The sequence below is a fragment of the Glarea lozoyensis genome (genome assembly GCF_000409485.1).
Source record: "Glarea lozoyensis ATCC 20868 chromosome Unknown GLAREA3, whole genome shotgun sequence".
Taxonomy (NCBI): domain Eukaryota; kingdom Fungi; phylum Ascomycota; class Leotiomycetes; order Helotiales; family Helotiaceae; genus Glarea; species Glarea lozoyensis.
In genome coordinates this window covers 473,340-498,954 of record NW_007360998.1, presented here as the reverse complement: position 1 = coordinate 498,954, position 25,615 = coordinate 473,340, and the positions used below count along the sequence as shown (strand labels likewise).

The 25,615-nt window shown below is 45.1% G+C and overlaps 13 protein-coding genes across 13 annotated transcripts; 6 read left to right on the top strand and 7 right to left on the bottom strand.

Annotated features, from left to right (window-relative positions):
- Nucleotides 1-722: 722 nt before the first annotated feature.
- GLAREA_00182 (RmlC-like cupin) lies at nucleotides 723-2,154 on the bottom strand (the record flags this gene model as incomplete). The annotated part of the gene is made up of 2 exons (XM_008084942.1): nucleotides 723-2,037; nucleotides 2,087-2,154. The coding sequence occupies 2 exons, from the start codon at nucleotides 2,152-2,154 to the stop codon at nucleotides 723-725; spliced, it is 1,383 nt and encodes a 460-aa protein (XP_008083133.1).
- A 513-nt stretch (nucleotides 2,155-2,667) lies between these two features.
- Nucleotides 2,668-3,012, bottom strand: GLAREA_00181 (uncharacterized protein; the record flags this gene model as incomplete). Its single annotated transcript, XM_008084941.1, has 1 exon — nucleotides 2,668-3,012. The coding sequence occupies one exon, from the start codon at nucleotides 3,010-3,012 to the stop codon at nucleotides 2,668-2,670; it is 345 nt and encodes a 114-aa protein (XP_008083132.1).
- Nucleotides 3,013-3,714: 702 nt separating this feature from the next.
- On the bottom strand, nucleotides 3,715-5,793 carry GLAREA_00180 (RING/U-box; the record flags this gene model as incomplete). The annotated part of the gene is made up of 1 exon (XM_008084940.1): nucleotides 3,715-5,793. The coding sequence occupies one exon, from the start codon at nucleotides 5,791-5,793 to the stop codon at nucleotides 3,715-3,717; it is 2,079 nt and encodes a 692-aa protein (XP_008083131.1).
- Nucleotides 5,794-6,553: 760 nt separating this feature from the next.
- On the top strand, nucleotides 6,554-7,270 carry GLAREA_00179 (uncharacterized protein; the record flags this gene model as incomplete). Its single annotated transcript, XM_008084939.1, has 1 exon — nucleotides 6,554-7,270. The coding sequence occupies one exon, from the start codon at nucleotides 6,554-6,556 to the stop codon at nucleotides 7,268-7,270; it is 717 nt and encodes a 238-aa protein (XP_008083130.1).
- A 332-nt stretch (nucleotides 7,271-7,602) lies between these two features.
- GLAREA_00178 (uncharacterized protein) lies at nucleotides 7,603-8,766 on the bottom strand (the record flags this gene model as incomplete). The annotated part of the gene is made up of 1 exon (XM_008084938.1): nucleotides 7,603-8,766. One exon carries the CDS (start codon nucleotides 8,764-8,766, stop codon nucleotides 7,603-7,605), a length of 1,164 nt encoding a protein of 387 aa, XP_008083129.1.
- A 675-nt stretch (nucleotides 8,767-9,441) lies between these two features.
- Nucleotides 9,442-10,524, bottom strand: GLAREA_00177 (uncharacterized protein; the record flags this gene model as incomplete). Its single annotated transcript, XM_008084937.1, has 1 exon — nucleotides 9,442-10,524. The coding sequence occupies one exon, from the start codon at nucleotides 10,522-10,524 to the stop codon at nucleotides 9,442-9,444; it is 1,083 nt and encodes a 360-aa protein (XP_008083128.1).
- A 639-nt stretch (nucleotides 10,525-11,163) lies between these two features.
- Nucleotides 11,164-12,540, top strand: GLAREA_00176 (uncharacterized protein; the record flags this gene model as incomplete). Its single annotated transcript, XM_008084936.1, has 1 exon — nucleotides 11,164-12,540. One exon carries the CDS (start codon nucleotides 11,164-11,166, stop codon nucleotides 12,538-12,540), a length of 1,377 nt encoding a protein of 458 aa, XP_008083127.1.
- A 963-nt stretch (nucleotides 12,541-13,503) lies between these two features.
- GLAREA_00175 (uncharacterized protein) lies at nucleotides 13,504-15,015 on the bottom strand (the record flags this gene model as incomplete). The annotated part of the gene is made up of 1 exon (XM_008084935.1): nucleotides 13,504-15,015. The coding sequence occupies one exon, from the start codon at nucleotides 15,013-15,015 to the stop codon at nucleotides 13,504-13,506; it is 1,512 nt and encodes a 503-aa protein (XP_008083126.1).
- A 489-nt stretch (nucleotides 15,016-15,504) lies between these two features.
- GLAREA_00174 (uncharacterized protein) lies at nucleotides 15,505-16,785 on the top strand (the record flags this gene model as incomplete). Its single annotated transcript, XM_008084934.1, has 1 exon — nucleotides 15,505-16,785. The coding sequence occupies one exon, from the start codon at nucleotides 15,505-15,507 to the stop codon at nucleotides 16,783-16,785; it is 1,281 nt and encodes a 426-aa protein (XP_008083125.1).
- A 501-nt stretch (nucleotides 16,786-17,286) lies between these two features.
- On the top strand, nucleotides 17,287-18,108 carry GLAREA_00173 (60S ribosomal protein L13; the record flags this gene model as incomplete). Its single annotated transcript, XM_008084933.1, has 4 exons — nucleotides 17,287-17,323; nucleotides 17,375-17,421; nucleotides 17,484-17,642; nucleotides 17,704-18,108. The coding sequence occupies 4 exons, from the start codon at nucleotides 17,287-17,289 to the stop codon at nucleotides 18,106-18,108; spliced, it is 648 nt and encodes a 215-aa protein (XP_008083124.1).
- A 1,222-nt stretch (nucleotides 18,109-19,330) lies between these two features.
- GLAREA_00172 (SET) lies at nucleotides 19,331-20,866 on the top strand (the record flags this gene model as incomplete). The annotated part of the gene is made up of 3 exons (XM_008084932.1): nucleotides 19,331-19,755; nucleotides 19,812-20,349; nucleotides 20,408-20,866. 3 exons carry the CDS (start codon nucleotides 19,331-19,333, stop codon nucleotides 20,864-20,866), a joined length of 1,422 nt encoding a protein of 473 aa, XP_008083123.1.
- Nucleotides 20,867-21,315: 449 nt separating this feature from the next.
- GLAREA_00171 (sulfite transporter Ssu1) lies at nucleotides 21,316-22,927 on the bottom strand (the record flags this gene model as incomplete). Its single annotated transcript, XM_008084931.1, has 5 exons — nucleotides 21,316-21,474; nucleotides 21,535-22,117; nucleotides 22,171-22,238; nucleotides 22,291-22,591; nucleotides 22,701-22,927. 5 exons carry the CDS (start codon nucleotides 22,925-22,927, stop codon nucleotides 21,316-21,318), a joined length of 1,338 nt encoding a protein of 445 aa, XP_008083122.1.
- A 1,508-nt stretch (nucleotides 22,928-24,435) lies between these two features.
- Nucleotides 24,436-25,599, top strand: GLAREA_00170 (Restriction endonuclease-like protein; the record flags this gene model as incomplete). Its single annotated transcript, XM_008084930.1, has 1 exon — nucleotides 24,436-25,599. One exon carries the CDS (start codon nucleotides 24,436-24,438, stop codon nucleotides 25,597-25,599), a length of 1,164 nt encoding a protein of 387 aa, XP_008083121.1.
- Between the last annotated feature and the right edge of the window lie 16 nt (nucleotides 25,600-25,615).

Here is a 25,615-nt window from a genome sequence, read left to right as displayed (position 1 = left end):
AGGTAGCTCAATAGGATAGCTTGATTGAACAGCTTATAGCGGCTATACACTTTCTAGCGAATAGATCGAAGTAGCACAAAAGGCATGGATTGAAATCACTGCTGACCACACTGATTCATTCAAGCTCAACAATCCATCCAAAAACCGAGATCATATTTAAGCTTACACAAGCCTAACTCTTGCAGCCCATCTCTAGACACTTACTGTCATCGCTCATCTACAACTCCTTGCAATGATTGTAGTGATTTTCTCTTCTCCGTGATGTCCTCTCCCAACTCCGACACTACAGGTCTCGGCTCTAAGAACTCCAATTTGAAATTCCAATTTAACCAACATAGCATTTTCATGTACAAAAGGTCTGTTGATAGGTAGAAAACCTATATTCGTGTGGATTGGAGAAGGGTTGGATTGATGTATGTAGAGGTGGGAGGGTGGGAGGCTTGGTGCGTTTTTAAATGAGGGTGGAAAAGTTCACATATCATCACAAGTAACAAGGTCTTTGTTCTTAAGCATGTTCGGGGTGTCAGAGACCAATTCGTAACTTACAATTCGTAATCACTGATAAAGAATGGCAATTCCATCACTACTATCTTTGCATTTTATCATCACACGCTGCTCTCTTCAAATCAATGTTATGACACAATGCACAGTCAGATATATTAAATTTCTTAATTATCTACCCCTATGAATCGCTAATTTACAACCTTCCTCATTTCACTCCCTCACTTCCCCTCACCACCCTCGACCAAATGACTAACCCTCTTCATTCCCTCCCCCATCTTAAAATGCGCCGGCAGTGGAGTCCAACTATGTTCATTATAATCTCCCTGTACCTTCTTACAAGTCTTAAGACCCCACTCGGTAACGCCCACCATCAAACAACTCTCAAACATAAACGCCATGCTGCCCTCTCCAATCTTAACCGGTTTAAGCTCCGCATTACTAGCTTTAGCATGGGAATCCGCGTCGGGGCCGTGAGCACTCATGATGTTATGGAGACTTGCGCCAGCGGGTTGGAAGCCACCGCCGGTTTTGGCATCGTATTCGCCGCCGATGAGACCCATGAATTCGGACATGGTGTTGCGGTGGTACCAAGGGGGGCGGAATGTGTCTTCGCCGACTAGCCAGCGTGGTGGAAAGATTACGAAATCTGCGATGGCGGTGCCGACGGTTGGTGAGGGAGCGGAGAGAACAGTGAAGATGGAGGGGTCTGGATGGTCGAAGGATATGGAGCCGATGGTGTTGAAGCGGCCGAGGTCATATTTGTAAGGGTAATAGAGACCGTGCCAGGCTACTACGTCGAAGGGGGTGTGTGTTTGCTCGGCTGCGAAGAGGTGACCGTTGAATTTGGAGATTAAGGTGTATTTGCCGGTTGTGTCTTCGTCGAAGCAGGCTACTGGTGCTTGAAAGTCGCGAGCGTTGGCGAGACAGTTTGAACCGATTGGACCGAGTTCTGGGAGTTGGAAGTGGCCTTGATATAGCTCTAAGATGTATCCTCGAACTGGACCTTTTGGTAATTCGACTCGATATCTGATTCCTCTTGGAATGACACAGATCTCATTTGGTCGTACTAATAGTCTTCCAAGTTCTGTCTGGATATCTAGGACTCCCGTCTGCAGCACAATCAAGAAATCTCCATCAGCACTGTAGAATGCCTCGTTCTCCTTCATGCTCTTGCCTGCAGCGAATATGAAGATTCCGAGCCCAGATTTCATCGTAGGATCACCGGCTCCAGCGACAAGCTTTAGACTGTGTATCCAATCGACAGTCTCGTCCATATCGAATGGATCCCAGCGCAATTGATCTGGTATCTGATGCATCTTCTCGCCTTCTGGGTTGGTATTGTATGAGGAGGCTTCGCGAGGATGGAAAGGAGAGTGTGAAGCGGAGGGGAGAATTCGGTACAGCCATGACTGCTGGTTCTCGTGGCGGGGTGCTGTAAAAGCTGTTCCTGACAGTTTCTCTGCGTAGAGTCCAAAGGGAGGCTTTTGAGGTGAGTTTCCACCGATTGGAAGAGCGCCCTCTATGGCTTCGGATCTAGAAATATTGTTAGGGCGGTAGCAGAGGCATATGAAAGAGGACTTACTCGTGGTATGACTGAAAGCCATTTTGGTACTTGTATTTCTCTGGTGTAGTAAACTTGGTCACAGGCATGATGAAGAATTGTGGGATGAAGGTGGAAATGTAATTTGCTGTCAAGAAGTTCTTGATTACGAAAAGAAAGAAGTGAGAGTATCAAACCTTGATGTACCTTTGATACGCGGCATCCATATGTCTTCGCGTTGCGTAGTGTTGTGATTGTTCAATCCCCCGCAAACAGCAAGGTGTCAAAGCCGGAGGAAAGCGCGACAGGCGTCAAGCTGGGGGAATTGGAAGGGTGCGGAAAGCACCCGCGCTGGGGTTCCGCGCGTGAATTGATTGTGATCGTGACACTCGGTCCTGTCCATGTCCGGCTCCGGTCATACGGCCCATCTTCCATGATACAAGTTTCGTCAATATATCCTCGCGCATTCATCCATTGGAACGATTCTCATTAAATTCCCAAGCACTAAAAGTTAACCCGTTAGAGACAAAGAGATCAACGAAGAGGTAGGTAATTTCTCCCGCACGCAACATACCACAAGGATTAGCACTGCGATTCAAAAATACCCTTTTCTCTCCTCTTCATCACCTGCTCCCCGAACTTGCTTCCACGTCTGTTTCCTTCATCTTGCTTTCCAACTCTTCAACTTTGCTCATATACCACTCAAGCCTCCTCTTCTCATCGGGAAAAGTCTCCTCGATATTCTTTTCCATTTGCAAAATTCCCGACGAGGTTGAACGCAGGCGGGTAAGAATTTCCACTGTGGAAATCCCCGTGAACATAGCGAGGAACATTGCCAGTCCTGGCCTCGAAGAGTCCAATACTCTGAGAAAAACCCACCATAGGACCAACCATATGGGAGTTTTGATTTTTGGCGGCCAGTCGATCCAGTCAATGTTGTTTCGGTCAGGGGTGGGACTCGAATTCATCGTGAGGTTTGGTGTTGCTGGTGGTGAGGGGATTGAGGATATATATATTTAGGATTTTGGTAGCAGCTCTCATGCCAAGTTGTTTCGCGAGTTGTTCAATTTCAGAATCAAATGCCAATCTTCGAATCTTGGAAAGTTAAAAAAAGGGGCGAGGTAGTAATTTCGTCAGCTCATCCCGATCGGGCTCTGTTGTTGGAACCTTGCAGGGAATAATGAACAGGCAATAAATTGCGGTAAAAAAAAGATACCTCACCACTTGCTGCATACGAGAAATTCACATATTCCAGTCAAAGATGAGTTCAAAGCCAGCTTGATTGACTGCTTACTTCATTTGCTTTAAGAGATGTCAAGTCATTGGTTTGGAAATTTAGCAAATCACCCGATAAACATCATTCTGTCACGCCCTCTTGTTTTAAGGCTGGCCTCAATTTTCGAGAATAATAAATGTAAAGAAAGAAAACCATTTTGATCGCGCGACATCCTATAGCGAGTCCGTAAGAAACCCAGGGTCGTGACACTCCCCCTCCCCCTTTCTTATGTTAAAAATTAAGCGAAATTCGTCACATCAGCTTCATCGCATTAAGCAAGGAAACCGATTATTTTAGAATCGCATTGATCACATAGTATTAGCCAGCACACATTGTTTTGTTTCGAGATTTCTTAAATTTTACATTGGGTCGAACATCTACCACCACTAGCAAATTATCCACTGGATTGAGGACGAGGTTGTTCAACCTCAAACCTTCCATCCAACCAGGAGTTGTTAAAGACTTGGACGATAAGGTTAGCCTCCTCTGCAATTTCACTAAGAGTAAGGTGTTGACGACCAGGAGATCCCGGCTCAGCGACCTGGAAATCTTCCTGATGGCTTACTCCCTCCATCCTCTCTCCAAAGTAACCACTAGCGGAGACCATTCTCACGTCCTCCTGTGGTTGCTGTTCGATTTGAGAATTTAGTTGCCCCGAGTCTCTCTGCCCAGCTTTCAGTTGCTTCTGCTGAACCTCATCGGAAAAGTAGATCTCCCGTAGTTCAGCAGCTAGTTGAGGATCTCTAAAGAATTCCCAGATAGCGCGATGCGTTAACTCGTTAAGATTGTCGAGAAAATCGTCGATCTCGCGGGTAATTTCTTGGTCGTTCGCGACGTTATCTAGTTCTGCTTCACCGCGCTTATGAGCTTTGTGAAGCACTAATAAGAGGTCGTATAGAGTTGCCGCTGCTGGGTGGTGCAGCATTCTACTAAGGGTGGAGGGAGTGAGCAGTGTGCATTCCTTTTCGAAATCATCTTCTACCTGTAAACCTAGAGGGTCGTAATCTAGTGGTACTAGGATCACTGTTGTAGAGAATGGAAGTACGTGCGTCAACTCGTAGTCGTAGAGGGGACAGAATTTGTGAAGCTCTGAGTGAGAATTTCTCACACCTCTGTTCTCTGGCGCTTGAGTATGCCATTTCGGGAGTGACATATTTAGAGGCCTAATATGATCAACCTGTCGACGGTCGTCCTCATTGTGCGGTGGGGCATCTGCCATTTCTTCATCTTCATCATCTTCGTCTTCTTCGCTTTCAGATGGCTCATAGACAGACCCTTCGTCATCATGCTCATCATTATCACCGAAGAATTGATCGCTCTCATCTTCAGAGTCTTCGTCCTCGGAAGAGCCATCATCATCATCAGAGTCATCAGAGTCAGAATCATCATCAGAATCATCATCAGAATTATCATCAGAATCATCATCAGAATCAGAATCATCATCTGTGAATTCGAAATCATCTAAAAACTCCGGGACCTCAGATGGCGAAAGAATTCGTTCTCCAAAGACTTTGATCAAATCTGTCGTAGGCTCGCAATCCCCTTCGAATGTTCGGAGAAGCATAGGTCGAAACTGAGCCCGATGTTGATCCGCCTCTGCTCGAAGCTGTCCCATTAATTCTATGACTTCCTGCCCTTGTTCTACAATTCCAAGTACTCGTTCCACTCTTGTAAAGACGAGATTATCGACCTTGTGAAACCGGTTCATGTACTCGAGAATTTGTGGATCCGACAGAACTCTGTCAAACACATAATCATCTCTGCCGTATTGACTTTTTCCAATGTGAGTCTTGAAAAACTGCAGGGTTTGCTCGAAATCATCCTGAAAGTCTTTGGTTTGTTCTTTGAGCGATTGAAAGCCACCAAAGTCGTTGGCGTGTAGTGCTTCGAAATGCGCACGACACATGGGACATGTACAGTTCCTTCCTAGCCATACTTGTATACAGCCAGCGCCAAATGTGTGACCACATTCAAGTTTGACTGCTGGCTCAGTTCTCCCCTGCTCTTCTGGCTTTCCAAACGGTGTAAGGCATATTGAGCAAGTATTGGCGTTTGATACTCCTACTACATGATCTTCAAGCTCCAACTCTTCATCTGGCACGATATCGCGTGTCAGCTTCGTCACAGCAGCTATTCTCCGTTGAGCTGTCAGACCAAAAACTGGATCGTTCGGTGATGCTCGGTTTTCATCAATGCGACGGATAGCGTCCCTCAGTTGTTTCTTTCTGTAAGGGTCTTCTCTGGGAGCTATTTGGTATAGATAACGAAGCCTGTTCTCTTGAGGTAATGTTAGCTCTCGGAGACGAATTTCCGTTAGGCGACACAGGGAATTTTCTTCCTGCCAACGTTCTTCCCGATAAATTGGGACTGGAGATCTTTCAGTCCAAGATGTATTGCTTGTTTCTGGTATGATTTTGAAGAGTTGGTGGGAGATGGCGGCCGGGTCAAAATCGATTTTTCTTTGAGTTTGCATGAGGAGTGACAGTGATTTAATTTATATGAAGGAAAGATCAGTCGATTATACAATTGTTCAGTATGAGAAGACAGCAAAGAGTTTGTCTGTTCGTGTGGTGAGAGATCGAGGCACAGCGGCATTTGAAGAAACAGAGCCGGCCAGCTACCAAGTACAGTACGGTAAAGGAACAAAGAACACAAAAATGTGGAATCTGCATTGCGAATAAAAATTAGCATGAGAGAGCCTAGTGCTGACTATTGTGATATAAGATTCACCACAAGTTGAGACCTGCAAGCGAATTATGAGGAGATGATATTTGTACCCACACATGCCATACGTTGCATCAATCCTAAGATTTGAGAATTTGAAAGTTTCAGAGTTGCGATTAAGAGTGAATTATGTTTCATTATTTCTTTTGCTAAAATAAGCTCTTAATGACAGATCACGTCTGCTTTTCGTTACTATTGTCCTACTTGTTGAAACTTGTTCAAAATTGCAAGAAAGTGAGTTTGCAAGGCGGCGCATCAGTGTGCGAGATATTGTGCATCCAAGGATGCGGGTATTTGCAGTTTTCGAGTGGTAAATCATATAAGGTAGGTGAATGAGTCTAATAATATTAAAAATTTACGCAAAGGCACTAAGAAAATTGAGGGGAGAATAGGTGTTTTAGAAGATCTTGGAACAAATTCATTGTTCTGGGATTACGAAAAGATCGAATAAATAAAGAAACGAAAGTTGACCAAAGAATTCGGTCAGAGACTTAGCATCAATCAACAGGATGTCCAACCATAACGGAAAACCAAGCAATTCTTCTCTTCAGAACCCCTCACAAGCAAATCTCTTCATCACAGCATCCCCATCACTTACTACAGTAATGAAGATCAATCCCGCCGACCCCAATTATTACCAAAAAAGACTGGAGCAGATCCATGAGAACCGCCGCCAGTTCGAAGCTCTCAAGTTCGAAATGACCAAGTTTTGCTACACAGCCCAAGAGAGGCAAGCCAACACAAAGATGTTGATAGCAGCAATTGCGGACTTAGATCTTTTGGAGAGCACTACTGGAATTAACAAGAGAATGGTGCAGCGATGGGCTGAGGCTATGGCCATACGTAAACAGATCAGCGAGCTTGAAGAACGACAAAATGACTTGTTGGAAGAGGTAAATGAGCTCGGTGATGCTCTTTTTCCGGAGCTCGATCTCTCTAGTAGCATGAGCTCAAAAATCGATGAACGAAAAATGGAAATCAAGCTCCTTGAAGCTCGAATCAAGGATTTGGAGGAGAAGGAAGAGACTTTGATATGTGAAGCTCAAATGTTGGAACAGCTATTCCAGGATCTCAGTAAACAATTGGGGATAGTTGAAAGGTCTGAGGAGGCACAAATGGATGTGTCCATGTTGAAAGGAGATGAAGTCCAACACAAAAATTGCATCCAATCGGCTTTCGAGAGCATTGTCTCCAGAGTGAAGAATCTCAGACAAGATGACTCCTGAAGTCATAGCAACTTCGATGTTTTCTTCGATTGGTGAGAGTACGCTCATTTAGCTTTGAACTTTGTCTAGAGGTAGCGAGAGGTAAATTGGAGTCAAATTGGAAAATCAATCGAATTATCAGAGCAGAAATACCTGGGGTGCATTGATACGAGGCGCGGGAATGGAATAAATGAAATGGGTTTCAATTTGGGGGAAAAGGGGTTGACGAACTTTTTAGTTGTGAAAGCTGCGTTTGATAACGGGATGTAATCAAGGCACTTACGTTTGAGCTCATTCGAGCCTGTATATCGAGACAACTGCCTACGCCTTGGAGAATCAAGGCGTCTCATCTGTCAAAACGAATGACTAATACCACTCATTCTTGATGGGCTGACTGCTTGATCTGCACCAATTTCCATGCCACACAAAGCCTTGACGTGCAATTGCAGTAGCGTAGCATAGGATTCCGGTGATAGATGACCCATCAAGGTCGCGGGCCAGCAGAATTTGTGCTCTCTGGTGTTAGTAAAATGAACTAATGTCTTGTCGTTCATTCTATTGTATGGACTTCCATCCTTTCGTACGGAATCAGCCCAAAGAATAGATAAGTCATTTTCGGCAGGAGCAGCGTAATGATCATCATACTCGCGTATGGATAAGTAGTGGTTCTTGCAGGGTTTGTTCTTGAGACCTGTTGCACCATGTGTTAGGATTGGAACTACGGTAGCATGATCGCCATCGTAAACCTTCAAGACTACGTACTTTCTTCCTTTTGAGAAGACTACTGTTCCGTCTTTTGCTCTAGATAAGTTTGGACCCCATGCATCGCCTTGGCCAATGTCTCTTTCGAAGTGCGTCGCTTGAATAATCATACCTGGCTGATACTGGTAGCGGGTTAAATATTCTCCAGAGTAGCCAGAAAATAACGAATAATCACTACCTAGTTCTCGAAGGTCCCTCAAGCTTCTTGTGGATGAAGACAGTCTTCTTCTTGGGCTCTCAGGAGACGACTTTGGCTGTTCACGAATGCTATAGGGTTTAGTATTGAGATAGCCATCAGATAGTTTTGATGTCTCTAAGGACTTACCTTTACTATCCTCCAATTTGGACATTGCTTTAATCCTCTGATTCCTTCTGAAAGTCTCTAAGGCTTTCCTTTTTCTGTCGGCTTCCATCTGGATAGTTCTAGAGCTAGAAATGGAAGTTAAGATATGTGAAATTGTGGGAGGTTTAACCAAGTCTTTGTGAGTCTCGTTCAGAGGAAGTTGATTCAAACTTTCCGATACAGCTACCTGAGCAGCATCACTTTTTTCAACTTTTTGACATTCAGCGCTTTCTTGAAGTTTCTTCTGTCTCTTATCAAACTGCATCTTTCTCAGAACTTGAATTTTGCGTTTAAATTCCTCCGTTCTATCAGGGACTTTCTTGCAGATGACGTTGACAGCAATCTTATGAGATGGAGTCAAATCCACTACCGTTGATGCTTTCTTTGCCGCTGCCATTATTGAAGGTGCCATCTTGATGAGAGTATCTGAAATTCAGTTTTCGTTGGAAAAAGGGGGAAAGCTGGAAAGTCGAGATTCCTGTGTCATATAAATACTATTTCTTCATTGCGTTATTTTCTAGAACAAGTTTCCTGTTTTCAGTCAGAACAGAACTCAATTAACCTGTTCTGAACCCGAAACTAGAGTTCTAGCGAAATTTTGGCAGCCATGTCGCAATCCAGTTGGTCAGAATTGTTGATCTCGTCAATAACAAAGCGAAACAAAGCATTGTTACGACAATCAAAGGAAGGGCTCTTCTCTTTGTCTCACATGCACTAGTGTAACTTTTTTCCTAACTTCGAATGGCCACACAGAATACCAAGAGGTCGCAGGTGAAAGTTGAAATTCAAAAGCTGATGAGAGTAAAGCCGAGGTTCCAACATGTCGTAACAACAGAAGAGGGCTGGGAAATAGTTTTAATGAAATCGAAAATTCTAATATTATATGAGAAGACTGTGTTTGAAAGTAAGCGTGAGTTAGGTTAGGAAATGTTGTTTTTAGTTGGAGTCGTGTTTTGAGGTATACATTTAAATTTACTGGGTAGTCTGGGCAATTCAAATGTAACTTGAGCCACTGGAATGATATTACGAGATAATTACGACTCTCGATTAGGCTTCAGCGGTGCTCTGCCAGCAGATGGCGAGTGGCCTAAAGACATCTTAATGCCGAAGGACCTAATTGATCCATTCTTGAGCTTCGCGATTTCTCCCCAATGGTAGAAGGCGCTCCTGTTGCTCTATTCTTGAATGCAGCAGCCGATGACGGTATTGCCACACCTCGGGCTCTTATAGTAGTGGTATCTGGAGCTCTTGTGTTAGAGTCGACGAGTATACGCGGCTTCACTACGGCACTCATTTGGGACATTGTTGAAATGACCGACCCTGTACCTTTGCTTACTGCGAGTTTAGGAAAGTGCAGCTTATCATTTACTTGCGGTGGCTCTTGCAAGCTTTGAGATACATTCTCAGGAAACTTTTCTACGAACTTGTGATGAGTCATTCCATCCATGAATAATTTCTTGAGGGATGCGAAAGAAGCTTCTGTCATTTTGCCATTTATCGCTGCTGGGCATCCAAACTTATGTTCTCTACAATTGGTAAAATGGATAACCGCAGTATTGCTCATTTTCTGCCAGGCTGAAGCAATCTTATGGGTTTTCAGTGTCTGTGTCCACAATATAGGGTGCTCGCTTTCAGCAGGTGCAGCCTTTTCGCGATCCTCAACGTCTCTGATCGAGACATAGTTGTGTTTAGCGATCTTCCTCGATAGTCCCGTTCCTGAATGGGTAAGTATGGGTAAGACAGCCACATGTGTTGGGAAGACGCGGAGCACAACAAACTTTCTCATCTTCTCATAAACGACTGTTGACTGGCTGGTTATTGACTGGTGTTTGTCTTGAGGATCGAAGCACTGTCTGAAATCCCATTCTGGAATCTTAGCACTTATAATCATGCCTTCTTCAAATTCAGAAGGTTGAGATATGGTTCCATAACCACGAGTGGGAGTCATGTGCACATTCGAGATTTTGTCGTACTCCATTTTAGAAGGCACCCCACGCATGGGAGCATATCTGTTTTGTGTGTATGCATTTGAAATACGAGTCCTGGCCATTGATGGCGCATACCGGTCTTGTTTCGAGCCATTCGGGGGATTTAAACCCAGCTCTCTAAAATCCTTTGACAAGCCAGGCAAACGCCCACAATTTTGAAATTGATGCTGTACTGATGACATTTTTGGAAGTTATCAAGACTTTTTGCTAGTTTTGATGAGAGTAGTGATGTAGTCTCAATGAATTCAAGTATAATCAGCAGTTCAGTTGAATTTCTTTCCAATGATTTCGATCCCGTATCGAGCTGAAATTTAAGACATTACGCAAGTCCTGTTCTCCTGTTCAAAACATTCTGTTCAATAGAAAATTACAAACAACATCAACGACCAATTACCCCTCAGTTGCCTGCAGATTAAGAGATAACAGGAGAAATTTATTCTTCAAAAAGGGAAATAGCAACCCAAAGAAGCAATGTCGCTTAGCGTTTCATGAGACAAACAGTCTAGGCTGACCAGACGTTAATACATCAACAGAGTAAAGTTGTGTCTCAAGAAGATTTGTGATATTTTTTCGTCTTAGAACAAAGCCTATGTAAGGAGGATGAGGTTTGATGTACATGAAACCTCTCATACTCCATCAATACTCTGTTTTCCTAAGAACAATGACAACCCATAGGATAAAACAACAGGCAAAGGTATCTGATAAATACCTCTGTTGACGACCAAAACTCAAACTGATAGAAAATAACAGTCAAGAAGACTTACACAAGAACCTTATCAAAAGTCGAGCGCCTTTTCCAAAGCTTAGAACACTCGATTATAATGGCTACACAAAACTTGAGAGTAAACATCGGATGGTTTGCACCGGGAGCCATATTAAAGGATCTATATAATAGAAGCGTTGCATGCTTTTGGGCGGACGTAAAATCTGATGAATTGGGAGCCGGATCTCCCCAACGAGAAAGTTATGTCGCCGATACCGAGGGAGAGGCAAGTGGCTCAAATATTCTAAGCTCGAATAATGTGGCAAGTGAAGTTCTGGACACAGAACAAAGACTAAGATTGACAGAGGAGTGTGAATCCGAGCTCAAGAAAGTACTACGGTGCGAAAAGAAGATTTCAACTTACGAAGCTATGATCAGATTTATCGAGACAGAAATCATCGAGATCCAAGATACGTGCAATAGTGTCAACGAGCAACTCCAGACTGGAGATTTCGACGATAGAGCTGAGAGATTAGAAGTACTAGATGTAGGCAGAATTATGATCGGCGATCGAAGAGCCCAGCATTCCGAGTTGACTCAGAAACTCATCCATGCGACCCAAGAACGATCCCTACCAGGTACCCTCTTTTGGCTCAACCTAGAAGAAACACTCGTCCGGTATAATCTCATTGATGAAACCCATATCGAAGAATCTTTGCAGGCATTCGTAGACCATGATGAAAACCCAGCTCCTTCCCCCAACCAGGAGGACCCGGAACTATACCAAGAGAACCAAGAATTCTCAGATCAATCCGAATTACAAGCTGATCAGGTCATGGAAGAGGAAACACGCCGACTTTCCGCATCAACAGACTTAGAAATGGCAGTCGACGAGGTCCCAGATGTTGGAGCACGTCAAAATGCATGGGAAAGATTGCATTTGGCCCAAGGCGGATATGATGAAGCCCGTGAGAAGTTCGACGACTGGCCACAATATTACCATCATCAGTATGTAGGATACCAAGCTGGCTATGACAGAGGTGCCATTAGCACAACCAAAACGGAATTCGACAACATCCTTTTTATCCGAGAGAGACAGGCCGGTCTTGAGCTTATTGAGGCTGAAAAGCAACTTCAAGAAGCCCGTAAAGACATAAAGTCATTAGGACTTGACCCAGAAAGTGGGTTTGTGGAGTCTTTCTACGACGAAGATGAAGCCGCTCTGGAGTTTGACCCAGACTGTGTTGATCGTTCAAAGATCGAAAAGTGGTTGAGTGGAAACCCTCCACATGATTCCATTGACGATGAGATGTGGTTGCCACATCCAGAGAAGCAGGGCGACTGGGCAGATGATGCTTGCAGTCTCGCATTTGGGGAAAGCGTGAGCGTCGTTGCTGAAGGCCCGGAAAGAGTGGAGATTGATGAATGGAAAGTAGAATGCGCGAGGGTTTATCGAGAAAGTCAGAGGATTTATCGAGAAAGCCTCACTGCCTAGATTCTTCTTCAATTTGAGTTTGAACCCAATTTCCTACAATTCTTCGCTTGTATACAGGATATCAAGAACTTTTAGAACCATTACTGCATCTCACATTATCTTCAGTGACAGAGTGCTCAAATTTACCTAATGCAAATCCACTTAACTCCAAATTTTATAATGCTCCATCTCATCGACCAATGCGTTTCAAAAATATAGACTCTTCGCCAGTGATAAAGACACATTATTATAATACTAGTCAGACTTCTTTAACATAGATGCGAAGCTCACAAGACCTAAATAAAAGTGGGAAAGTGAAAAGTCGAAAGTGAAAAGTCCAACGGTGTAAAATAATAGTGAATGACTGGAGATAAACTTTTAAAAGCAAGCTCTAATAGCACGTTGTTTAATCTTTAAAAATGCCAAAACGGCTGTCCAGACCATACTCCTATACCCCAATATTAGACGATAAATTCCCCGAAGAGTACCCTTTCCACCTAGTTGGGGGTGTGAAAGGGAGATAGATATACTTTGGGTTGCAGATAATGTGCAAATATTTGTGAAGTGATGTTGAGGTGGAGTGTAGTGTTGATACCAACGACTAGGAGATTTTGATAGTCTGTCACTACGTTCCAAATAATAACAAACGAATGGCAGATCTTCAAGTTGGATAACCTGAGACCCAGAGATTTTTACTCCAGATCACACAGACGTAAATAGCACACACTTTTAAAGTAAACTATTGTTTTTGGCCTTCAGTCTGACGTTTTCGCTTTTTGATCTTTTATAATTCTGATCTTGATGCAATCAATGTGCCATATGTGGCTGACCCTACGAAACAAAAAAATATACATTATGATCAATGGTACTTAGAACAAAACATAAAATGGAACTATTCAAGTAATGTGCAAGATGTTGACTCGAAAAGAATTCATTATTTACTACAATCCGTACTTCTCTAGACTAGATACATGCGATGGCCAGTCATTGCTCTCCGTTGTGAAAATGTCTGTCATCTTCCTCATAGAGATCATCATGCTCGCGGCTGATGTTATCGTCCATATGCCGTTGCGTGTCCTCGCACACACATCGCCAGTGGTCGATTCTTTTTCTTGAGAAGCCCTCCGCAATCACACTCACACCCTCTCCAAAACCAATACTCTTGAAATCCCAGTCATCGCAAGCGGGCGCTGCAGGTTCTCCATCACTCGTCATACCCATCCATTTTTCAATTCTGTGGCTGTCGACGTGATCGATCAGGTCATGTTCGATGGATAACCTGTAGCCGTCATTCTCTTGCGCGCGGAACTGCTCCAGGAAATCTGAATCTTGTTCTTCGTCTTTGAAAATGACCCCCAACTGCTGTGCGTCATGAATTGCAACTTTGTAGTCGAGCTCTGCACGACCAAGGTCTTGCGTTGCTTCTATCTCCTCCTGAAGGAGCAGAACATCAAATTCGGTTCTAGTTGTATCTAAATCAACGCCTGCGTCGACAAGCTCGTTATAATCCTTCAGCTTAGCCTCGTAGACTTCGTGCCAGTTGGCAACCCTGTCACGAGCAGCTCGCAAAAGTCCCTCCATTCGTCCCTTGGTATCCCTGGCCTGCCACTGTTGGATCTCTAACGTTTCGTGGGCGATTTGGCTTGGGGTTTTCTCTGGTGCTTCAACCTGTTCAGGTGCCGCTGCTGGCACATCGGCGTTCCAGGGAAGGTGATCTGGGTCGTTTCCAGAGATGTCTTCAAGGAGGTTATTTTTGGCAAGCAAAAACTCCAAATCTCGGTACATTCCCTCTTTCGGCATCGACAGCTCTTCTCTTGCTAGTTCGATCTTCTCCAACCACTCAATTCTCTCCCCTTGAAGATCAGCCACCGTGTCGTACATAGTCTGCAAGTTCTTTTCATGGGGAGACAAGTCTTCTCCAGCCTCGAGATTATCAATGTGGCTCTTGATCTTCTCAATCATGTCGCTTACTTTGTCGTGCGTGTCGTCAATCTCTTCGATTTTCACCTGAAAGTGTCTTATTTTGTTCTCACAGCGAAAAACCGTGTTCATCTCCCAAACGAGCTTTTCTGTCAACGAAATGGCTGAGCCTGGGCTGCCATTCCGTGCAGAGTATGGTACTATCCGCGGATATCGGCCCACGAGCGGAGGTCTTTCTGCTGAACCTGACTCGACTCCATTCATTTCGTCGGTATTTTCCTCTTGCTGCACCATGTTCTGGCCAAAATTTTCATCGCGGTCATTTGACGGCTGAGATCCATCCTGCCGTAACAATCGTCCTGGAGTCTTGTTCATATGATGAATGGGTAATTCGGGTACCTCTCGCGCTATCACGAATTGTTCATCTGCGTTGAGATCGTTATCTGATTCGCTTGATGGTACGCTTTGTGACCTTTTAGGTCGTTTGAGATTGCGGTCATCCTGTTCACCAGAAGAAGATTCAGTCTCAAGTGTCCCTCCATTGAGTCCTTTCCAATAACGAATCAAGTTATTCATTTTCAAATTGTAAATCTTTGCAGCTGCTGTTCTTTTGCTGACTGAGTATCCGTTCTCTGGCGATGTCTGGGGAGTTTTCCTCGACCGGAGATTCGGACGCTGAAATGTGCTGATATTAAGGGCGTTTCAAGCCTTGAGTATCATGAAAGTAGGAAGCAGCATACTTATGTTCCTGAGCTGATGTTTTAGGTTTCTGTTTCGCTTGTTCAGATGTGATAAAGAACCGTGGATATGTTCGCAGCTTCGTGCTCTCATCATTTCTTTGTCATGTCGAATACTCTCAGCATTTTGGGGGCTCATATCCCCTTTATCATCAACAATGAAAAAGAATGCCGCAAAAGGAAATTCCAGAATAATCCTTTCAGGTTTGGAAATTTCCCTTCCAATTGCAGTCGTTTCCCTCCGAAGTCATCAATCAATCTTCTCAACGTTCTACAACATTTATAGCAACTCTCCTTTATTCGAAGCACATTAGCATCATTCGTAAACATGGCTTCTCAGCGAGGTACAAATGCTCTAGGTTCACTTGTCTCGGGGTATTCGCAAACCGAAAGCAAACCGAAAAATGACAGGCCAAGCACAGGAAGCACCCTTTCCTACAGCTCAGCACTTGCTGGTAATGTTGGGAGCAAACTCAAGATTCACGATACCGGATCAACACAAGCAGGAAATAGTGGAGTTGGAAGCACATCGAGATCTTCAGTATATAATGCCAGTACACTTCGCGATCCAGTGGCAACGCGTCAATCAACAAACTATCCACCAAGTGGACAACCAAGTTCAAGGGGCCTGAATGCTCACCTGCCAGGGCATGCTGCTACATTCTGTGGAGCTCGAAGTGCACATAGCCGAGCAGCGTCAAGTACATACTCAACAAAACCAGCTTCCACAGATAATGGGAAGGTTCTACCTTCGTATGTTTACACGGAGGGGAAGGTGTTTAGTGCCGTGTTCCACGAACAAGATTTTAATCAATCGGGCCAAATACAGAACAATTTCCAAACAATAACACCACTCGGTACCATTTATTCGAAACTTCGAAAGTATGTTGTAGTAGCAACATTTGATGATCATTGTATTTGCGTACCCATCGGGACTTCCGACGGCAAAGGTCTCCAGAACAAGACACTGAAGGATCAGTTCATCTCGATCAGAGAACATGCTTACAAAGAAACAGCAGCTCCAGCCGAAACAGAATTCGGGGTCTTGTGGGCGGAGGCGTCTCAAGAGATGCGAAATGTTGGCAAGTGGGGAAGAATGACTGACCAAACGCATGTGAACTTCACATCCCCAGTCACTCACTTCTTCAATCGACGAGCAACCATCTGCGGCTCTTTGAGACCCGAATCCATAACTCGACTTCGAAAGCTTTGGCTAGGTGCAGCAGCTGTTCTTTCTGATTTGGACGATGACCCTGAAACACCCAAGGCGGAAAATCACAACTCAAAGAGAGCGAGAGGGGATTCTCCATCAGCATACTCCTCAAGATCATCAGTCTATTCCACTTCCTCGTCAACTAGACCAAGAGTCCCTTCCAGGCTCCGTGAAGATTCAACAACAAGCTCCAGGTATGAGGGATCCAGATATGAGGGTTCTAGAAATGAAGGATCTAGATATGAGGGATCCAGGTATGATGAATCCAGACGTGAGGGATCCAGACATGAGGGATCTAGATATGAGGGATCCAGACATGAGAAGTCCAGCGAGTGGGATTTCCAGCAGAAGCTCGAGCGTAGCGTATCATTTGAGGACAGGACTTTTTTTCTTTGACAACGTAAGGCAGGGTCGCCACCTTGTATGGCGCAACAAGAGTGGTATTTCGTGGGATACCTAGGTAGTTTGGTGTGAATTGTAATGCGTTACTTGTCTTGTTTGATAGTTGGTTAGGCGCGCTTTTTTATAGGTTTGCACACAATGTTAGAATTCTTTTGCTTAAACAGAATTACCTACCAATTGTAGAAAGAATAACCCAAATTAAAATGGGGAATAATGGAGGAAGCATTTGCTTCTTGAGGTTGAAATCCTGGATCTCCACCGTTTGCGGGCAAGCGACTTCGGCACGTGCTTGCAACTTCCAAGGTTAAAAGGACCTTGGTGTGGCGGTGCGGGCTAGGTGTGGCACTTAGTGCCTAAGGCTGCACAGATAATTTTCCAAAAATCGCTTTGTGGGCTCGCTTCTACCGAACCATCAGGGCTACTACGCCAAAAGATTTCGTGCAAATCCGACATCACGACAATCGACAACAGAATTCTTGATCGCAATCCGACAAAATGGCGATCAAGCACAACCAGCAGATTCCTCACAACCGTACGGCGCTTCCATTCATTGGCGACCAGATTGAGTGCTAATTCAAAGTAGATTTCCGCAAGGATTGGCAACGACGAGTCCGAGTTCACTTCGACCAGGTAAATACCAAACACAGATGGATGGACAGGATGGAGAGGAAGTTCTAACACAGAATCAATAGCCTGGCCGCAAACTCAGACGCCGTAATGCTCGTCTCTCAAAGGCCGCAGCTGTCGCCCCACGACCAGTCGACAAATTGAGACCAATTGTCCGATGCCCAACAATCAAATACAACCGCCGTGTACGAGCTGGACGTGGTTTCACCTTGACCGAATTGAAGGTAAGAGACTAGATAGCGCAGGGGCTTGGAGGTTGGAGAACTCGTTTCTAACAATTCGCAGGAAGCTGGTATCCCACGCAAGCTCGCACCAACGATCGGTATTTCCGTTGACCCCCGCCGCCAAAACCTCTCCACCGAATCCCTCTCCGTCAACGTCGAACGTCTAAAGGCATACCGCGCCCGTCTTATTCTCTTCCCACGCAAATTGGGTCAACACAAGAAGGGTGATGCCACCAAGGAGGAGTTGTCTGGAGCCAAGAACACCATCACAAGCGTCAAGGCTAGCCTTCCAATTGTCAACGCTGAGGCCGGATTCACAGAGATCAAGAAGGGTGATGAGCCATCGCCAGTTGAGGGTGGTGCGTTCAGAAAACTCAGGGATGCGAGAAGCGAGAAGCGAAACCAAGGAAAGAGGGAGAAGAGAGCAAGAGAGAAGGCTGATGAGGCTGCCGCTGCTAAGAAATAAAGGGCGTGATTTTCTCTGGTGTTTTCTTGTCGATTACGCAGGTTGGGTGAGGGTTTACATGGGCATGGTTAAGGCTTGCTTAGGTGTACTTTCATGAATGCAAACGACCATTGCAAAGCATCCGTTGGCTATTCTGGGATACTCTTGTGACGAATTTTAGAGATTGCTAAGTATTGGGCCATCGCATGTGCAGCATGGTATCAGTGTTCGAGACGCGTCTATTGTGTTCAAATCGACCATCGCACCATTAACTATCAATCTAATCTCAAGACCCGTTACAGCATTTCGCAGGCCATCCCAAGAGCAAGGCCTCAGGCGTCGAATTATCCTGAATTGGAGGGCGGAAGATGGATTTCTGCAGCATATTTCTTGGCTCCTGAAAGAGCAGATGGGTTATATACGAATCACAGCTTGTTAACAGTCTACAGGGTGAATAAGATTCGCGTCGGGAAAGCCGCACTCATCGAAGCAGATTCGACGGAATACTCGAACCCAGCCATTAATTCTAGCATTTTCGTGTGTCATTCAATAAGGCGAATTTCGAAGTACAAACAACATTGAGGCAGACTTTTACGATGGTAACTGGTTGTCTACCAATGACTGTGAAACGAGGAGGTAGCGAGGAAAAACAAGGCCTCAATTATTAGAACAGGTACTATCTGGAAGGTTGATGGACTCTGTAGATTCGGACTACAGGGCCATGTCACTTTTCTTTCAATGATGTTGAAGTTTTATGTATGTTTGTAGCTGGGAATATGGAATGCTATGTGGGGGACCCGAAGGATTGTGTAGTTGTAAGTAATAAGTTGTATGTCTTCTTCGTACATTTTTCATACTTGCTGCTGCTCGAACTACCCTGCTCAAGTTCGTTCTTGTTTAATCCATCCTGTGAGCAGTAACAAACTTGTGGACAGTTTGACTATTAGCCTCCCTCTTTTCCACCTCCATTGCTCCTTGAAAACTATTATTTTTCTTAATGAGTATTTTGTCTGTCGATAGCAAACCTACTTGGGTAATCTGAATGTATATTTCCGAAATCGTGAGCTGGTGGCATGCAAATGATAGTGGTTTCTTACTCAATACAGCATACCTAGCATAGATTCACCAAACTTCGGGATAACAAATGTTGTTCCTCATTTTCATCTCACCCCTCTCAAAATCCATCCTACCGATCTCCCAGAATCATTTCACTCATAACCGACCTCCAACCATCTAACCAAAAATGGCCGACAAGCCAAAACGCCCCTACCATCGACGCGAACCTGCCGTCTCACTTCCCAGCATCTCACCCCCAGAACGTCTCCTCCTCCCCTTAACCTCCAAATCCAAGCGATTCAAAGGTCCAATTTCAGGTCCAAATGGAAGGCAACCACTACTCTTCCGCATCTCCACATTCGCAAATCACAATTGTGGACAAGGACTCCTCGCAAACCAAGCTATATCCGCGGGATCTCAGATATGGGAGGAGAAACCTATTTGGACTGGTCCTACGGCTGTTTTGGGTATGAAGCCAAGTAAGGAATTGGAGGAAAGTTTAGAGACGAGTTTTAAGGGGGTGACGAAGGAGGAGATGAAGATTTTGAGGGAGATGGGGAATAATCAGGAGTTTGTGGCGGTGGATGAGGGTTTTTTGGATACGCCTTGGTTGTATGTGACCTTTGATTCCCTATCTTTATATAGACCACCCACTTATTCGAGTGCAGAGGTCTCGTAAAAACAAACGCCATCCCCCTGACCCATAACACCACCTCCCCTCACCACAACACCCTGGGGATCTTCCTCTCCTACCTCTCCAAATTAAACCACGCCTGTAAACCCAACACACTCCAAACTTACGACAGCTCCCGCGATCTCCTTCTCCTCTACGCCATCACCGACATCGCCGAAGACGAAGAACTAACCATCTCCTACATCCCCGACCTCCGTCTCTCAAACCCTTATTTGAAGAAGTATTTCGGATTCACTTGTTGGTGTAACAATTGGTGTCGGTATCCTGAATCCAAGGGGAAGAAGAAAGCGCAAGAGAGAGCGGTGTTGGTTGATAGATTGTGGACGAAGATCCATGAGGATGTGGTAGGGGATGAGAAGATTGAGTTGGGGACGACGATGATGTTGGGACGGTGTCTTTGGGGGTTGTTGGTTGATGAGGGAATGGATACTGATTTTAGGATTGCGAGGTTGTTTTTGGATTGCATGAGGCTTATGGGATATGTGAAGGATTTGGTTAGGTTTGAGGATTTTGTGAGTGTTGTATTACCTACAAAGTGTACCCTAAGGATACTAACATGACCGATGTCAGGCACTGCTGGCACATAAAGCATACCTCTCATGTACAGGTCCTTCGGCGCCCGAGGTTGAGCGCATCAAAACCGAAATATCAGTGCTTAGTGAGAAGACGTTAAGCGATGATCAGTGGAAGAAGTATTTGAAGGAGAAATACACTGTTTTGGATGGTAGATTCACAGAGGACCCGTCGGATGAGGTTATGGATGAACTCTTTCACAGGGAGCTTTGGGCGGAGAAGTATGCTAAAGGTGGGTTGGAAGCGGAGATTGACAAGCTGATGGGTTTGGATGCTGGATCAGTTAAGGAAGTGGTAAAGGTGGAGGTTTCGGATGAAGAAGTGAGGTCGGAAGCTTCAAATGAAGAGGTGATGGAAGAGGAGAACTTGGATGAAGAAGTGGTGGAAGAGGAGAATTCGGATGAAGAGGTGAGGTCGGAGACTTCAGATGAAGAAATGGTGGATGAGAGTGAGTAGATGCATGGTGGACATGGAGCTTTGATGGGACGTTGAATTGCGTATGGCACTTTTTGAGGTAAAATTGAGCAGCTTAAAAGCTCACAAGTACAGTATTAGCTTTTCTTGAAAGAACGAGTCAGAGTCAATACTTTAGCTTCAGATCCGGGACTGTTTCCTTGAATCTGATCACACAAATCACAATTTCAGAACATAATTTGGGGGGGGGTGGAGTTGATTCTATTTTTATTTTGTATATGAAGCAGATTTATGCGACTTTATGCCTTTGGGTTTCGTAGGTAACATGGCTACCTGGGTATGCTTGATTCATTACTTTCGCCTGTGCGCAAAATATATAGCAAAGCGCTCGAGCCTGTCGTGATCTATCGTAATAAGAGATGCATCCATTCCATGAATTGCGGGGTAAAAAGTCAGCGAGGTATGAACTAGAATAAGTGCTGAGGTTTTCATCAAGTTTTGCTCGGAATCCCAGCCTCGACATCCGTTTCCTTGGATTTATCTTTCAGAGAAGCCAGGTCCGGAGCAACGAATAGCGTTCCGTTCGCAACACCCTGAATGGTTTTTATTGCAACAACGATCCACAGAAGCGTCACGGCTGTTGCAGTAATCTGTACTTGATATCAGTAAATGTCGCATAATATATAGAACAGAAATGAGCAGACACGTACTGTCCCGAAGATATCAAAGAACCGACTTGGCAACTCCCGTCCCATTTGAAGAGTGCTAGATGTAAAGACACCCAATGGGAAAGTGAAGGCCCACCAACCCATATTAAAGGGAAACCTCATTCTGCTGACACTCATCACCGCGAAGAACAGCCAGACCAGAGCAAATCCCCACATAATGGTAGCAGTCAGCCAACCCACCACGTATAGTATCTCGCCAGCATTAACCATATGTTCGGAGAGTGTGTGGGTTTCAGGAAAGACTATAAGTGCTAGTTTGCCGAGCTTCATGATACCGTAACCACCTTGGCCGAGTGGTCCTAGAGGAAGGAATACTGATACAGCGACTTCAATTGGGGGTAAGGAAACCATGGTGAGCCGTTGAAAATAGATCACCAAAATGACCATGGCTGTAGGGACACCGATTCCCCAGAGGATGTACGACGCGATTATAGTCCAGAGAGCCTCTTGCGGAGGGAGAACGCTGGCAACGACTGCACCAGTAGCGGCTGCAACGATGGGTGCTACGATTGGCAGAAGCCAAGGGGCTGTCATCTTGTTCAAAGACGTTGTATGGAGAGTCATGCTATCCTGCTGTTAGGAAATGACTAATCTGAAAGGCCAAGGGAGAAAACCTACATCGCAAACGGAACGTAGAAGCAGCAAGCTATAGATACTGCAGCATCGAACCACCATAGAGTCCAAGCCTGTGAATGTCAGAACCCGTGCGTAAATACTTGGTAAGATGAAACAACTTACAAGTTGTATTGCCCGATGTCCCATAACAGGAACACATACCAAGACAAGCATGTTTATGATTGTAGCAAGTCCCATTGGAAAGGTTCCCAGAAAAAGACTTTGGCCCGGGTGTCTGATCATGGCGCCCCAAATCTCAGGATATAGGGTGTATCGGAGAAAAGAGACGGCGAAGAAAGTGCAAAATAAGATGACATTGAGCGCAAAGATTGCGATTGAGATCCAGTAGAGCCAGCTTCCGTTGAATGGAATGGTATGAAGGAGTATTGAGACTATACCTGTCCCCATATTCACAGAGAACCATCTTGGAGGAGATCGTTAGCCTTTAAGATAATACTTATGCTAACATAGGGAGGCTCGAAACTCGGATATGGGAAGTCGAGAAATGTTAGAAAGCCTGGGGAGATGCTTACGATGGTGTGAAATTTCGGACGATCTTGCGCCATCCTTCGTCTTCAGTCGATTGTTGGATTTTGTCTGCATGCTGGCTTTTGTTTTGGTCTCCGGTCGTCGCTGGGGGATCTGAGGAAGAGAACTTCTGACTACTCGGTCCAGCAAAGATTCCTGAAGATGAGACGCTTAGATCTGGTGGTGCTGTACTTGCTAAATTCGTCATTCTAGAAGCAGAAATAGTCGCCATTATGTGTAAAAAGATATGCTTGGTGGACGAGAAGAGAGTTCGAAATAAGATCGTAGGAAAGGAAAAGACGACGTTCGAAAATATAGATGGCAAGAAGAAGCGGTGCGTAGCTAGACTGACGTCCGGTCTTCACTCTCTGTTGTAGCACAGTATTACCAAGATATAAGTCTAGACTATATGACAGAGAATCGTTGTCGTCGGCTGAGTGCCATGTGGTAAGGTGAAGAGAGCAGGAGGTTAACCTGATTCCTCTTCTTGTCCCATGTATAGTCTAGCTCACCTTTACCCACCTCGAATCACCGCCCATTCAAATCAACCAGATTCAAACGATTGATTCATCGACTGCGCTTTGCTACCTCAATGAGCCAAGGTTGGAAAAAGTAGGAAATCCGCGTATCGACGGCAATCCCAGAAAAATAACAAGTTGTGAGCAATTCAATTGCAACTAGATTTAGTTCGTAAGAGAATTAGACCAGCAACAGGCTTTGAGGTGTACTTTCGGGTAGTAGACGTTTCAAGTCGAGTCAATATGAGTTACAAACGAGTGCTGACATACTAGAAGAATTTTGACTTCAGAATAGCCAGCACTACCACCTCAGCCGACGACAAACATAAATCGAACCACAGCATACAGTATAGCTACCGGTTATGGTGATACCCAATTACTCAACAGGGAATGTGACTCAAAGGCATGCGCGCATCCAAATCGATCTGGCAGATCACTGTCGTACCGCCAATAGGTAAAGCTGGCAGTTTGACATCCTTAATGAACAAGCGGGCTTTTATAGAACGGTCGCTGATGGACGCATGCCAATAATTCGTTATCCGTTGTGATCAATGGGTAACACAAATCTAGGACGCCGGTCCATCGCTGATGTAGGTAGTGTCACAAACGTGTTTGATACGGACATACCGCTGTGCGAAATCCCAGACCGATCGTTTTCGTGTAATCATCCCATAACAGCGGGATCCAAGAAGTCTTGGAAACGAATCATGTTTGAATCTGTAAGGTAAGGTATAAAAAATCGTGTTAAAGTAGGTTGTAGCAATGTAACCGGAGTCTGAAGCAAAAGAAGTCGACGTTAGAAATGTGGCTAACCTCATTAGGTCATAGTGGGCCTCAATTGAAATCATCCATGGTGAAGCTCTCGACGGTGAGAATCGCGAACGCCAGAGATATGCTCAGTTCAATTCAAAAAATACCCGTACGCGGCATTTGATACACTATCGCCACGTTTTAGCAATTCGCGAGATACGGAGCTGCCGCGTGTACAACACCTTCCGGTTCCTTTGATCACCAATTCGTACCCCGAGTACCACAGCCATTTCGACAAATGTCGATTCGGCTTTGCGACAGAACGCTTCTAGAAATCGAGGCTACCATGTCGGCGAAGAATTATTTGGGGTACACTGTGTAATCGATTGACACCACGCGTGCGAATATCTTCACCGCCTGCAATATCTTCTAGCTGAGACCCAAACGCTACTCTTTTGCTGCACCCGAGACCATGGACGACGACGATGAGTATGGCACAGATGCCGACTTTTTAGCAGCTCTGGTAGCATCATCTGAAGCTGCTGTAACGCCAGCCTCTTCAGCTCGTATACAACAACCCACGCCACAACGCGTTGAGCAACCTACACCTCAAAGACTCGATCGTGCTCCTCCTGCGCCGAATACTTCTGGGCCGAAGGTCGTCCAACCCACGCCACAAGCCATTGCGTCGAAGTCTACAGGTTCTTCCATTCTAGTATCGACGCGCCAGAAAGGAAATCCGATTCTCACAAATCTGCGGTCCTTCGCCTGGGAGTATTCCGACATACTCGCCGATTATGTTCTTGGTCTTACGACATGTGCTCTGTTTCTCTCCCTGAAATACCACCGTCTACACCCGGAATACATATACAATCGCATCAAAGGTCTTCAAGGAAAGTTCAATCTGCGGATTTTGCTTACTATGGTGGATATTACGAATCATGAAGAGAGCTTGAAAGAGCTGTCAAAGTCGAGCATGATCAACAATGTCACGGTCATATTGTGCTGGAGCGCCGCGGAAGCAGCGCGGTATCTGGAGCTTTACAAGAGCTTTGAGCATGCCAAACCATCAGCCATCCGAGGATCAGAGAGTAAAGGATATGCAGAGAAAATGGTGGAGTTTATCACCATTCCACGGAGTATCAATAAAACCGATGCCGTTTCGTTGGTGAGTGCTTTCGGCAGTATCAAAAACGCTGTCAATGCGAGGCCAGAGGAAATAGCCATAGTTGGTGGCTGGGGTGAAAAAAAGGTTCGAAAATGGTGTACTGTTGTTGATGAGCCATTTAGAGCTCGCAAAGCTGCGAGACGTGGTCTTACCAGGAAGGAAACGACACAAGACGGAGAAGCAGATTCTAGTGATGTTCTGAACCGAGCCGTTGGCCTTGACACGATCCCCGCACGGGACCGGCCTTTGGGTAGGGAGAATGACACGCCGAACGACACGGTTCAGGGCTTGCAAAGGCCATTTGAGTTACTAGACCCTGCTGACGATGACGAAGAAGATGCTTTGATGAGCGCTGCAGCGGAAGAAGAGGCACGATTAGCCAAGGAAAGAAAGCGAGAAATCTCCAGAAAGGATAATGAACTGAGTGAGGGCATCGCAGCTGTGCTCGCAAATCTCAGAAGCGGTTGATTTTGAGTCGGACGCC